The 15,451-nt window shown below is 36.8% G+C and overlaps 1 protein-coding gene across 1 annotated transcript in view; it reads left to right on the top strand.

Moving 5' to 3' along the window:
• Positions 1–15,451, top strand: part of cacna1ab (calcium channel, voltage-dependent, P/Q type, alpha 1A subunit, b) — a 200,073-nt gene that overhangs the window by 159,273 nt on the left and 25,349 nt on the right. Inside the window, exons 39-41 of the mRNA XM_051672247.1 lie at positions 1,249–1,354; positions 2,597–2,704; positions 7,885–7,988. Of these exons, the coding sequence (XP_051528207.1) occupies positions 1,249–1,354; positions 2,597–2,704; positions 7,885–7,988 (318 nt within the window). The remainder of the gene's footprint in view (positions 1–1,248; positions 1,355–2,596; positions 2,705–7,884; positions 7,989–15,451) is intronic.

The raw sequence follows: 15,451 nt of genomic DNA, 5'->3' as shown, positions 1-15,451 counted from the left end.
TTGTACTAGTAAAAATGATATCAATAAAATTAATAATTATAGTTTCTGATATCAGTAATTACTGTACATTGGAATGAGTGCAAATGTCCATACTTGAATTGCAACTAGTAAAATGCAAATTTTTGATATCTGTAAATTAAGTTTAACATGTTAGATTCAGTATTTCAGATAACATTTAATTGTAGATAATTAACGATATCAAAGGCTTTCATACTTGTTGCAGTCATATTACAGATATCTTAATCAAATGATGATATCATGAATGGATATTTGTCTACTTGTTGAATGGATCATTTTTACTAGTAAAAAGTATAAAATGTGTTTTTGGAATTTCAAGTAAGAAATTAGTTATAGATATCTGTAATTGCCTTTTGAATTGGAGTAAATGGCAGAACTTTGGGATATGCTACTAGTAAAAATTCAGTTACATATATATAAAAAATATATAGCTTTTACAAGTTGAAATTTCATTGCTGATATCAAGAATTAGCATTTTAACTAGTGAAAATAGAATTTAAGATATTCATATCCTGCACATGGTTAAAAGTCAGTTCGGCTTACCATAATGCTTGTGCCACCTTTCTTAAAAATAAATGCCACTTGGTGTGTCTAATGCAGTGCCATTCATACGTTTTTAAGTGTGCCTTCTGTGTCCAACTACTCTTTGGGGCTATTGCACGTACCATATCTGATTTGAGATCAGTTTTTGATGCTGAGGTACACTGAGAGGCGATGACTTCACCCTGTGTGATACTGCTCCTGTCTTATCTGTGAGGGCTCCAATTAAGTCCCTTAATTGATGTGTATGCCTCAACGGTACAGCAGTTTGAACTGTGTTTGTGCTGTACGTGTCTAATAAGATCAATGTGTGAATGTGATTCGGCTTCATTCACACATTACAATGTTGTCTATCAGTCAGTCGTTTGTCATTCTATTAAAACTGCTCTCACAGATGCGATGAGATATATACTCAGAAGTATCACTGACAGCTTACTGAAGTCATGCCCCTCTTTAAATTGCACAATGCATGGTTTGTACATAACCACTGCATTTTATAGAAGAATAGTTGTGAAATGTTGGACTCAAATCTACAAGCAACTGACCTCTGAATTTAAGTAAGGTGGCCGGTCATTTATTTAATGGCTACAACCTGTTGAGCTCCCCAAGCCTTTTATTAGCCCACCAAATCTGATTGGAGGTTTAACTTACTCAGCCCCGCCCTCATCCTCTCTGATTGGCTCTCCACAGAGACTGCTGCGTATGGACCTACCTGTTGCTGATGACAACACCGTACATTTCAACTCCACTCTGATGGCCCTGATCCGCACAGCCCTGGACATCAAAATTGCCAAGGGTACAGAACAATATCCCTTTTACTTTCGACAGTATCCTTCTTTCTCATTGTATTTTTCTTTATATCTTTCTTTCTGTTTTTTCTTTTTCTTTAGTAATTTTCTTTTTCTTTCCTTTTCTTTATTCTGTATATCTTTCCTTCTTTTTCTTTTTCTTTTTTCTTTCTTTTTTCTTTTTTTTGTTTCTTTATTTTTGTTTCTTTTCTTTCTTTGTTTATTTATTTCTCTTTATTTTTGCTTTCTTTCATGCTTTCATTTTATTAGTTTATTTTTTATATATTTTCCTCTTTCCTTTTATTTTTTATTTTCTTTCTTAATTATTTTTATTTATTAATTACTTTTTTATTTTCATTTCCTTTTTTATATATGTTTTTCTTTCTTTTTCTTTCTTTTTCTGTGTTTATTTATTTTTCTTTATTTATTCACCTATCTCTTTCTCTCTTTCTTTTCTCTCTCTCTCTTTCTTTCTTTCTTATTTATTTGTTTATTTTTCTTTATTTATTTGTTTTTTATTTATCTTTTCTTCATTTATTTTTGCTTCCTTTTTCTCTTTCATCCTTTCTTTTTATTTGTTTATTTTTATTTATCCTTTCTTTCCTTCTTTATTTTTGTATTTTCTTTCTTTCTTACTAATTATTTTTATTTCTTTTACATATATATATATATATATATATATCTTTTTTCTTTATTTTTAATTTGTATTTTTTTATTTGTTTTCTTTTTCTTTTTATTTATATTTCTTTTTCTCTTTCTTTCCTTCTTTATTATTTTATTTTATTTTGTTTCTCAATTTATCACTTAATTATTTTAACTTGTATTTATTCATTTATTTTTACCTTCATTTCCTTCTTTATTTGTCTTAATATTTTTTTCTATTTATTTTATTCTTTTTTTATTCATTTTCTTTCTTTCTTTCTTTCTTTCTTTGAGCATACTTTCCTTGTTTGTGAAATATTAACAAAACAAAATTTCTCCTGTGCATTTGTCTCCTGTGTTCTGAATGAATGTGGTTATAATTATGTTTTTGTCTTTTGCTTTTATCAATATTTGTGTGTGTTTTTTATGTGTGTATATGCACTGATATATGTATGTGTGTGTATATGTACACAAACCATGGGACATTTATGTTTGTATTGGCATTTATGTGTGTGTGTGTGTGTGTGTGTGTGTGTGTGTGTGTGTGTGTGTGTGTGTGTGTGTGTGTGTGTGTGTGATGACCCTACCCCGGCATCACACATTTCCAGGAGGCGCAGACAAACATCAAATGGACGCGGAGCTCCGTAAAGAAATGATGGCGATTTGGCCAAATCTCTCCCAGAAGAACCTGGATCTGCTGGTAACGCCACACAAGTGTAAGTTGCAGATGGGTTTGTAGAGAAACAACCAATCAAATATCACCAATTCATCAGAGGACAGCTTCACTCAGCACACACCGCTCAGCACCCTCTGATCAGGCAATGCTCTGTCTCTCTACCCTCAATCACTTTCCTGACTAACCTATTTTCAGTATACCATTCTTTATTCAGACTATCATCATCTTATCTCAAGAAAATGTAAACAAAATCTGAGTTTCAGATAGACCATGTGTATTCATATTGCATGCTAAGATGGCCGGTGAAATCTGCCTGATCTATTTGTATTGGCTAGTCGCTACAAAACTCCCATGAGTTCAGTTGTGCAGTGTTTTACAGTCTACCTGACAGCAAAGTTACAGGCTGAGACCATATGTGCCACAGCTGTTAATCTTACGGTATTTTAAAGCGGACACCTTAGGCTTATCAGAGACAACAAATGTTTTGGGGTTTGACCACGACTAATTTCTGTCCTTGGTCTTTAAATACTGTATGTCTGACATCACAATTCAGAACATTTCACAGAAAGATGAACATTAGGTGTTTATTATTGTAAATAAACATCTCACGAGAACTTGAGTATGTTTTCAATAATATATATATATATATATATATATATATATATATATATATATATTCATATTTTATTTGATGTAATCTGTAGAGGATATTTTGCAAAACTTTTTATTATTACTATTTGTTCTGCTGGGTTTTAGGAGATTATATTCTTCTTTGAGTAATTATGTTCGTTCACTTATTATCGTTCATATGGTGGAAATTCTTGGCCAAAAAAACTACAACTTGCACCAGACTTTAGACCAATAGTAGGGATGCACGATATATCGGCAGCCGATAAATTATTGGCCGATAACCGGCAGCCTCAAAGACAGTGCGTGCACGTACACACAACGTCACTGTGTGAGTGAAAGCCATGCTCATGTTGCTCTATGAGGATTATTTCAACATCACTCCACCTTGTTACGATGTTTTGTGTCTGGTTTTAAATCGGGATCATCTGCTGTAAGTAACAACATGCCATTTCCCATATTCCGTTTATGCTTCCTGAGGCAACAAATGAAAAAGCGACAAAAACCACGTATGTATGTTACATGGGGGTAATCATTTTCGCATATTACTTCATGAAACATAAACCGAATGTGGGAAATTCCACATTGTTAATGAGACGCGCATAAACACACATTCATAACACATACACAAACCACCACTGCACTCACAGTCTGCTGCTGTCATAAATATTACACCATGTATACAGATCTATCTGTTAGCGAGTCATCAGGAATAACGTAAACACTTTATTTATGCAATTTATGCAAGTGAATTGCCATTTATTTCTCATTCAAATCAGCATTCATCTGTAATATAGGCACTTTTCTGGTTCATGTTACATCTTCCAAACCTTAAATAGCAGGAAGTCCAAATTCCAAGCTTTTTTTATTTATAATCCCCTTTCCTCCCAATTTGGAATGCCCAATTCCCTCTACTTAGTAGGTCCTTGTCTCAGTCTCAGTTCCCACGAGGAGGTTACCCCAAGTGACTCTACCCTCCCTAGCAACCAGGCCAATTCGGTTGCTTAGGACACCTGGCTGGAGTCACTCAGCACGCCCTGAATTCGAACACGCGACTCGGGTGGTAGTCAGCATCAATACTCGCTGAGCTACCCAGACCCCCTAAATTCCAAGACATATTTTTCAAATGAGAATCTTTTAATGAATAAGCTACAAGTTCTAGGATAAAGGATTAAAAATGATAACTTTTGTAAAAATACCTGTATATCAGTTATCAGTATCGGCCACAATGAGCTGTGAATTATCAGTTTTCAGCCCAGAAATTCCATATCAGTGCATCTCTAACCAATTTTCAGATGTCTGGCCTTTAAGACTAATATGATGGTTTTTCAAAAACCCAGCACTGATTTCACTAAGACAAGCTTCAGCTTTTCACTTTTACTTAGCCAGTTTTATACATTACAACCCATTCAAAAGCCATCCTACTGCTCGCCTGCTAAATTATTCATTGCACTTAAAACCATGTTTCCTTTTACATCCAATACTCCCGAGTTGTTTGCTTTGTAGAATTTAAAATAAGTCCCTTTCGCTTTACTCATTTAGGCCTTTGCCATATTCTTGACCCTCTTCCCCTCGCTTCTTCTCCCTCTTTCTCTCTCCTATCCTCTGTCTCCAATGCCTGTTATCAGAGGGTGCCTCGCTATAGACGGATCCTCTATAGAAGTCTTTTCACTCCAGCACCAAGCTGGGCTTCACCTCCAAACCACAGAGCATCTCAAAAACACCATTATCTTAGAGGTCTTGCTCATGATTAAAGATGTTAGGAACTTGACAATATTATATGATTACCTTTTATCAGAACATATGTAAATCTGTTTATTTAAACTGTGGAATATAGTTAGTAAAAATAGCCTTGAAATACTTAATAGTTGTGTTTTCTTTAACATGTTTGTTTCTTTAACCCTCAGAAACTCAGCGTAGCAGAATTGCAACGCTTGCTTAAAGAAATTAATTTATAAATAATATTCATTAAATATTACAACAGCAGTTTTAGCAGGAAAAAAATGGCATATTAATAGTCAGAGCTTGCTAAAGTCACACAAAAACAAAAAACTCTTGTTGACACATTTGCTAACACTTTTAGCAAGTAAGTATTTGACCTGTAATCTGTGTTTTCTTAAAGGGATAGTTCAGCCAAAAATTTATATTCTCTCATCATTTACTCACCCTCATGCTATCCCAGACGTGTATGACTTTCTTTCTTCTGCTGAACACAAATGAAGATTTTTAGAAGAATATTTCAGCACTGTAGGTCAATACAATGCAAGTGAATGGTGACCAGAACTTTGAAGCTCCAAAAAGCACATAAAGGCAGCATAAAATTAATCCATACTCCAGTGGTTAATCCATGTCTTCTGAAGTGATATGATAGGTGTGGGTGAGAAATAGATCAATATTTAAGTCCTTTTGTCCTATAAATTTCGACTTTCACATTCTTGTTCTTTTGTTTTGGCGATTCGCATTCTTTGTGCATATCGCCACCTCCTGGGCAGGGAGGAGAATGTATAGTAAAAAGGATTCAAATATTGATCTATTTTTCACCCACACCTATCATATCGCTTCAGAAGACATGGATTAAACCATTGGAGTTGTATGGATTACATTTATGCTGCCTTTATGTGCTTTTGGAGCTTTTTTTTTTGTGGATTTTTTCCCCATTTTTCAACCAATTTGGAATGCCCAATTCCCAGTTCGCTTTTAAGTTCTCGTGGTGGTGTAGTGATTCGCCTCAATCCGGGTGGCGGAGGATGAATCCCAGTTGCCTCCATGTCTGAGACCATCAACCCGCACATCTTATCACATGGCTTGTTGAACGCGTTGCCACGGAGACATAGCACGTGTGGAGTCTTCACGCCATCCACCGCGGCATCTGCGCTTAACTCACCACGCGCCCCACCGAGAACGAACCACATTATAGAGACCACGAGGAGGTTACCTCATGTGACTCTACCCTCCCTAGCAACTGGGACAATTTGGTTGCTTAGGAGACCTGGCTGGAGTCACTCAGCAGGCCCTGGGATTCAAACTAGCGAACTAGCGAACTCCAGGGGTGGTAGCCAGCGTCTTTTACCACTGAGCTACCCAGGCCCTGTGCTTTTCACTTCCATTGTATGGACCTACAGAGCTGAAATATTCTTCTAAAAATCTTCATTTGTGTTCTGCAGAAGAAAGAAAGTCATACACGTCTGGGATGGCATGACGGTGAGTACATGATGAGAGAATTTTCATTTTGGGTGAACTATACCTTTAAGTCACAAATCATTTACTTAAGTACTGATGTGCAAATTTCCTGAAAATATGAACTTTCATAAATTTGAGACCATTTTTCTAAGTGTACGTAGCTAAAATGCAACGCTGGTAATTATCGGTCAAACTTTTCTTATTTATTTACACAATGAAGCCTTTTTAGTAAATTATAGATAAACTATTTCAAATGATTTTCAGCCATTTTCTGTGCTGTTCCGTCGTAAAAAAAAAAAAAAAAAAATTTGTTTTGTGGTATTTATGGTTTATTAAATAAACTACATTACATAGAGATGGGCATTTTTTTATTATTTTGATTAAAAGAGCAAATATCAATATAAATAGTCCTTTTTGGTTTTAAATAGTCAAATTTCTTAACTATTGATAAATTTACCCTTACTGCTTGTAATAAATGATTTATCATACACGTTTATGTGTTGAATTGTGTTGTGAATTCAGAACTTCCGCTTACTGTCTAAAAAAAAAAAAAACTAAATGCCCAGTGTTGCAATTTTGCTAAATTTTTCCAAAAATTCACCTCAAAACAAAATATGCATAAAAAGCATAATTTTTATTAGTAGTGGTTTCCTAAAAACACTAAGGATATTTATTTTTTTCATTAATACCAATGCTTGTGTCCCTGAGGGTTAATTTCAAAATTGCAGCATGCTTTGAAGTTATAGTTTATTGTGGATCACTAGAGGGCCTAATGCCATTTTACTATGAGGTCATTTTTAAGAATAAGTGTGTAAAACAAACTGACTCATTTTTGTCAAAAATGGCAGCTCCAAATTTTTCAAAAATATATGTTACGTGTCTCATTCAAACTCTGGATGCCGCTGCAGAGATTTGCCGAAAAATTTGAGCTCCTTGCAAAAATATTTAAATTGTAATCCTAAATTGCTCATTTTTACCATTTTTCCTAATTTGCTCTTCATAGTGAAATGGCCCTTGAGTTCCTATAGGAGCATCATACAGGCTAGAAATGTGCAGTTCTACAAGACCCTTGATAAAATAAAAGTTTAATTAAAGAGGATGTGACTGTGAAAAGACTATCAGCTCTGTGGCGTTTTGTATTTGTCAGTGTAGTATTGTATATTGAGTATATATGTTTGTAATTTGTTGTGCATCTGTTGTCCAGTTTTCACACCCAGATTAAGACTCATTCCGGACTATAATGTCATTCCCGTTGAGGATTCTCTTGAGGTCATGACTGGGTTTAGTCTGGGTCTAAGAGACTGGACGTTTGTGTTTGTGGCATGCCTTGTCTCCAACTCCCATTCCCCTCTCGGCTCAGGGTCCCATTCCACCCCGGTCTAATTGTGCAGGGTAACTTTTTCATCTTCTCAGCAGCAACAGACCTGACGGTGGGCAAGATCTACGCCGCCATGATGATCATGGAGTACTACCAGCAGAGCAAGGCCAAAAAGCTGCAGGCACTTCGTGAAGAACAGGTACCGCTTCAAACACTTGAAAGAAAAGAGTTTCTTACACCCTCCCAGCTGAAAAGAGCTTAAACCAGCATGAATTTCTATTAGGGCTGCACAACTAATCAAATAAATTATCAAGATTACAATTACAGCTGCCAGTGTTAACTAATCGGGAAATTTTCAATTATAGCAGTCTACTCGTGTTGCATCAGATCTTTAGGGGTTCAAGCGCGAAGCGCTAAAACCCTATTGTTTTTGTAGGGTTTCACTTTTATTATTATTATTCTCCGCCAAAAGTGATTGTGGAGACCAAACCATAAGAGACTTGAAACTTTGGGGGATGGTAGTACCTATGCTCGCTGCTCAGGCGCATGAACTCACCCTGATCGGCCAAAGGGGGGGGGGGGGGGTTTGGGATGGGGGGGGGCGCTACAGTGAACAAAACCATGATTCCTTGCATTATGACAAATCTTTTTGCCCTCTGTCTAATTTTTAGCTCTGCCCACTTGTTTTCCCGCTATTTTGGATTGTTTGCAAAATCATAGTCCTAGGCAGTTCGCCCGATCGGAACCAAACCAGTGCAGAAAGATTCTCTGGAGACAAATAATAATAATTATTTAAAAAAGTTTGAGCTTTCAATTAATCATCGCAAAGGTACGGCAAAACGTACGTAGCGTGCGTGGCCACTTTTACTAAAATGGTTATAACTCTTGAACAGAATGAGATATTATCGCCAAATTTGGTACACGTATGTGTGGGGTCATTCTGAGGACATACAAAAAAATTGTGCCTCTGCCTCTTGGTGGCGCTATAATAATTAAAACCCAAAAATGGCTCTAACTATGAAACTGTTGGTCTGATCGACTTGAAATTTTGCATGCAGTGTTTTTGTCCAAAGTGCCATCTAGGTCTATCAGGATGGTGGCTTATCTTGAAAAACATGGCTGCCACCAACCAATCAAATTTTAGTAGCTATTTGACAAGGTTAAAAAAGGCAGGTTCAAAACTAAACGTGGTAGGCCTATTTGTCTCTTGGCCCAAGAGGTCTGTGCAAAATTGTAAAAAAAAAATGGTCACTGGGAGGCGCTATAAAAGTTTACATGTTGTTTATATCGCTGTGTTTCACACAGACACACGTTATTCATTTCATATGATAGATCTCCTCTTTCTGAACAACTTTGCCTCAAGCACCATTATTGTCAATCAAATCGTTCATTAAATATTTGATATTGTTAAAAAAAAAAAAATCGTTCAAATAAAAAATAAAAAAATTTCAAACTAGTCCTAGGCCGTTCCCCCAATATCAATCATTATCCAAAAAAGTTCTAACTTTCAATTCATCGTCGCAATGGTACACCAAAAAGTACGAAGTGGGCATGGCTACTTTTATTTTTAATGGTTATAACTCTTGAACAGAATGAGATATTTTCATAAAATTTTGGACACTTATGAAGGAGTTCAATCTGAGGACATGAGAAAAAAACTGCATACCTCTGCCTCTTGGTGGCGCTATAACAATGAGGAAAGTAAAAAATGCCATATCTCTGTGCTACCCAACATGATTGTTCTAAAATTAAGGCACTTTATCATTCTTTTCATTGCTAATGGACTTTCTAATTAATACTTATTATCTGTTACATATGTATTTAAAGGCCCTTAAATGCTTGAACCCATTAATTGCTGCTTGCAGCTATATTTTAATTTAATTTTGCATCTATTAAGCATTGTAACCAACCACAGACAGTACTTTACTCGCAATCTGCATATAATTTATTCAAAATAAAATAATTGTTCCCAGTTTTGTTATATAAAACATCAATAAAATCATTGAGGAAGACTCAGCTTAAAATATGCCATGCAGTTGATCCACCAAAAATAAGTATTCTAATGCAAAGTCTATTAATCAAAATTAATCACAATTACTATATCAAGGGATTTTTGTCATAATTGTGCAGCCCTAATTTCTATGCTGATCAAGGATGGTTTATGCTGGTTAGGTGCTGGTTTAGTTGGTGAAAAAGCAGTTATGATGTTAACATGCAAAACTAATGCTGATCTTTTCAGCAGGAAAGTCTGCTCTCCTTTCTCAACGTTTTGCAACTTTACTCCCAACAAATAAAGCTTGAAGTCTGTTTAGTCAAGTTTGCAGTTAAGCTTACAAGTTCAGTTCAATTGACAGCATTTGTGGCATAATGTTGATCACCACAAAAATTTATTTCGACTCGTTCCTTATTTTTTTTAAAAAAGCAAACATCTGTGTTACATTGAGACACTTACAATGGAAGTCAATGAGTCAATCCGTAAACATTAAAATACTGTTTCAAAAGTATAGACACAAGATGTAAACAGTATACGTGTTAATATGATTTTAGTGTTATCAAATCACTTACCAATCTTTGTAAAGTTATAGCCAATTTTACAACTTCTTTTACGACATAATGTCGTAAACCATAAAAACCTAAAACGACAACGATTTGAAGAACTTTACAGCTCAAATAATACACAAGTTTAAAAGAAGAATTAATATAAGTGATTTTATACATTTATAAACTTCACATTTCTGCCTTTAAACCCTCCAAAAATTGGCCCCATTCACTTCCACTGTAAGTGACTCACTGTAACCTCCATTTCTGTTTTGTTTTTAAAGAAAATGAGAGACGAGTCAAAATTATTTTTATGCCACAAATGCTGTCGATTTAGTTCAACCTATATTGAACCCAGGATATTCCTTTAACATTGCGGAGGAAACTGGCTAGCTTTGCATATAACACAATTTATGCACACTATCTTAAATTTGTACCCTTTGTGCCTTCTCACTTAATGTCTCCTTCTCTTCTGTTTTAAGCTGATACCACATTAGCTCTCGTTAAATATGTATGTCACTTCCTGTCCCTGGCCTAATCTTATTCCCAATTTAAACATTAAAGAGATGGTTTGCCCAAAAATGAAAATTCTGCCGTCATTTACTCAACCTCATTTTTTTCTTCCTTTGAACACTAATGGAGATGTTTGGCAGAACGACGACCTCCATCAGCGTTCACTTTCATTGCATCTTTTTCCCATACACTGAAAGTGAACAGTGACTGAGGCTCTCGTTTCTCCTAACATCTCCTTTACATTAGAAAGTGTTTGGAACGGGGCCTGGGTAGCTCAGTGGTAAAATACGCTGGCTAACACCCCTGGAGTTCGCTAGTTCGCTAGTTTGAATCCCAGGGCGTGCTGAGTGACTCCAGCCAGGTCTCCTAAGCAACCAAATTGGCCCGGTTGCTAGGGAGGGTGGAGTCACATGGGGTAACCTCCTCGTGGTCGCTATAATGTGGTTTGTTCTCAGTGGGGCGCATGGTGAATTGAGCGTGGTTGCCGCGGTGGACGGCGTGAAGCCTCCACACGCGGTATGTCTCCGTGGCAACGCGCTCAACAAGCCACGTGATAAGATGCGTGGGTTGACTGTCTCAGAGGCGGAGGCAACTGGGATTCGTCCTCCGCCACCCGGACTGAGGCGAATCACTATGCGACCACGAGGACTTAGAGCGCATTGGGAATTGGGCATTCCAAATTGGGAGAAAAAAGGGGAAAAATCCCCCCCCCCCCAAAAAAAAAAAAAAAAAAAATGTTTGGAACGACATGAGGATGAGGATGTGATGACAGAATTTTTTTAACAGATGTATGTGCAATACAGCTCTTACACATCTCAATATTTGATTGCATGGAAACAATAACACTGGTTCTTGACACAGTCATATTACATTTTAAGAGCATGCTTAAAGACACATCACACAGTGATTTTACAGGGTATATGCGATGATAATTGATACAACATGGCCTTTTGTCGGTGTCAGTCCAATCCCCTTCTCTACAGGCACAGTGAACATGCACACTCCTTGTTAAACCTGGTATCTGTGTACCATTGGCATGAAAATATTTCAAACCTCCAATTCCACTGCAAACACACTCTGCCTGTTTTAGAGAATGAACTGAATACATGTGCTTGTCTTGCCTTACCTGAACCCCTGACTGTCTTTTTACCTGTATCTCTGCACCACCCTCTCAACATCAGCAGTCTGTCTCAATCTCTAGATCCATCCCTGAACTGTCCCGTCTACAGACCTGTCTGTCTCTCTAACTCAGTTTTTATTTGGCAACTTGCTTGATTTAATTACTGTTTGTGCTGTGTGTTTTCTCGTCTCTCTCTCACTCTCTCTCTTTCTCTCTCTCTCTCTCTCTCTGTTTATCTACTATGGGTTGTACCTACTAGTCGACTAGTCGTTTAGTTTTGCCACATTGCCTTCATGCTGACTACTCGTAGATCACATGATTTCAGTTGTGCTTGTTTCATTTAGAGATGGACGTCTCAGTCCACAAACTGCTTCCTGTGTTTGCAAATAAATATAGGTAAATTAGGGCTGTCAATCAATTTAAATTTTTAATCGAATTAATTACATGGTGTGCCGATTAATTAATCGCATTTATAAATATTTGCTGAGAATGCCCCTCAAATAACAATAATTCAATATATAACGATGAAATAGTTATATTTAAATGATTACAAATAATATACTGTATATATTATAAAAAATAATAATATTCAGATAATTAAAATGCATTACATTATTGTGGCTTTATTTTTTTGATTATTTGTTGGACAATACAAAAGTGGCTTTAGAATCCAACATAAGCCAATCATTGGCCTACAGTTCACAGCAATCCATTTTGCAACTGAATTCGTCAATCAGTCCGAGATTTATTATGAGGGCTTTCTCTGGATGCGTCAATGTACACCTGCGTCAGACAGACACTTTTGTTTTTAGAAAAACATGTCTTGAGATCCCTAAGTTTGGATTTGCACTTCATCAAGCTGTGTTTGTTCGCAAGACCGCGTCCTCGTGTTGTGCTGTCTGCTGAAGGGTTAGTTTGTTCTCTGTATAAGCTGCACGTTGTCTTTACAGCTGAAGTTTCGCTTACTGCCCCCTGGAGAAACAGGTGGTACTTTAAGCTTGAATTGCTCAGGAATCTTCCTTATTACGGTTCGGGGACATGATTAATTGCATAATTAATCGCACTGAATTGATGCACTGAAAGTTAAATCGACAGCCCTAATGCAGATATTTTTGAAGTTATGCTAAAGTTTAAATAAAGCAAACATGAAGCACTTTGCGTTTATATAGCCTGTATAAGGGAATGAGGGATAGCGCTGCGGATATGTAAAGTGTTCATTTACACATACATTCCTGCAAAACGCCCTGAAACCAATCAAGAAACTATACGGACTAGGGTTGTCATGATACCAAAATTTCAGTAGTCGTAACAATGTCACGATTCTCTATACCAATTTCGATAACAATAAGATTTTTGAATTACTCAGGTAAACATTTATAATACTATAGAACTATAAAGTAAGCTAACAACAGTAATAAATAAATAAATTATTTTGAATACTGAGGGGGAAATTCACTAAACAGCTGCACCAATTTTGCGCGTGGTATAGTTTAGCAAGTGCAATCAGAGCTGAAATTGCATTGCGTCTTGAGTATTTAAATGAAGTCATTGCCATTCCTTTCCACGCAAACACGCCTCCTTCCTATGTAAATTAGACTCGTTTGCAAAACTATGTGCAATTTGCCTAGTGCAAACAAAATGCTGTGTGTTCAGTCCTGTGAATCGGCCCGCAACAACACAAATTGCGTTCAGCATAGATTATGTGGCCACTTTTGCGCTGTTTCCGGATCTGCATAATTCCTTTAGTGAATGGGATGATAAACCAGCGCAGAGAAGGCGTACTATTAAATAGTTAATTTACCGGCCGCAATTAATGTGCTCCTGAGTGGTTTTCTTTTCAATATAGCCACTGCAAGGTCTAATGCTCAAATCCAATATTTTGACACATACCTAATTGTTTTTGTTTGACCTGTTTGCAAAAACTTTAGTGTTTACATTAATGCTGCATCTGATGGCCATTTTGACCATGAAGTGCATTTGACAGTTCATGCATGCAGCTGTGTGACCACATTTATCGCTAGAAGTTCTTCTTCGGATCGATTGTCAGTTCCTCCGGTGAGCACCGGCTCTGACACAATAATCAGCAGCATTTTGGTATAAAAGTAATAACAGAGCACGTGCTCACTTAAGCGTGTGAGCATTTGAAAACATCCAAATTAAGTCGGTACCGCCGGTACTGCTGAAACACTGGTATCGCTACATCTTTTTTACTTTTGTATCCAATTAATACCGAAGTACTGGTAATTTTGACAACCCTAATAGGGACATGACCGTTTTTGCACTGTTTATGACAATTCAAGTAACAATAGAGAAGTCTGTAAATGGAAATACGCATCTTTTGGAATTATCCGTCAATGACCACGTTTACATGCACTTAAGAAAACGGTTTATTCCAGGGTTTTTGCCCGTCATGTAAACGAGAATGCTTATTTCTTTACGCCGTTTAAGGGATTAAGAAAAGGCGGTTTAACACACCCAGGTTTCTCCCGGAAATGCGCCTTATGTGTCCACGTAATCGCATAAGCAGCTTTCTTACAGGTTTTTGAAGAGTGTGCATGTGTGTGAACAGACCTGATAACTTATGTCATAGGATGGAGCCCAGCAAGAACTCAACACAGCGGAAAGAATTCAACATTTATAACTGGAATGTCTACATTTTTGCTCAGCAAAGTAGTTTCCCATTTAGTGCGTCTCTGATTTGAAATGGAGCCCAAACGAATGTTAGTGAGCAGCTTTAAAATCTGGTGTCGTGTGTGTACAACAACTCTCTGATGACTTACCACTTCCTCAGTAACTCACACGGCCCACTCTGCACAGTCACAAATCAACAAACAAGGATGCTGTCCTGCCATAGAAAGAGGCACAGGGGTAGAGTAATAGCCGACTATTCCATATGATGTTCTCCCTGGAACACGTTGTTCTAATGCAGCAGAGTAAGATTTATTACCCTCCCAAATCCACAGATGAAAAGGCTTGTTAACATCACAGTGTTAACATTTCTGGGAGTACAGTGGGAAAAGCACGTACACTATAAACTATACCCATTTACACATACCAGTGTAAAATATCAACTGTCCCTCACATTCACGTATATGCGCTAATACGTTGGGGGAATCCCAGAGTTTTACATAAGAGGGAAACCTCACTATTGCAGTGCAATTCTGCTGCAGATCGCAAAAGAAAGTTAAGAAAACATACAGCAACAACTCTGGAATATCTGGAAATAAAGCATTGCAATGGAGAATAAAATAGTGAAGTCTTTCTCGGATGCCTTGTTTGTTATTTACACAAGCGTCGCAAGGAAATTACGTTGCTGTGGAGAAAGCTGCTTACTGAATTAACTGCATGTATACGGGAGTAAAGAGCAACACTTCTACAGTGCATTTAAATGGGAACGGCACTTTTTAAAATGCGTAAAATAGCAGAAAAAATTGGGTAAATGTAACCTCTGAGTCATTAACATAATGGTAAACATTGGCCCGCTGAATAAC

This window comes from Myxocyprinus asiaticus, chromosome 35 (genome assembly GCF_019703515.2).
Source record: "Myxocyprinus asiaticus isolate MX2 ecotype Aquarium Trade chromosome 35, UBuf_Myxa_2, whole genome shotgun sequence".
Classification (NCBI taxonomy): Eukaryota; Metazoa; Chordata; class Actinopteri; order Cypriniformes; family Catostomidae; genus Myxocyprinus; species Myxocyprinus asiaticus.
This window is presented reverse-complemented; position numbering and strand designations above follow the sequence as displayed.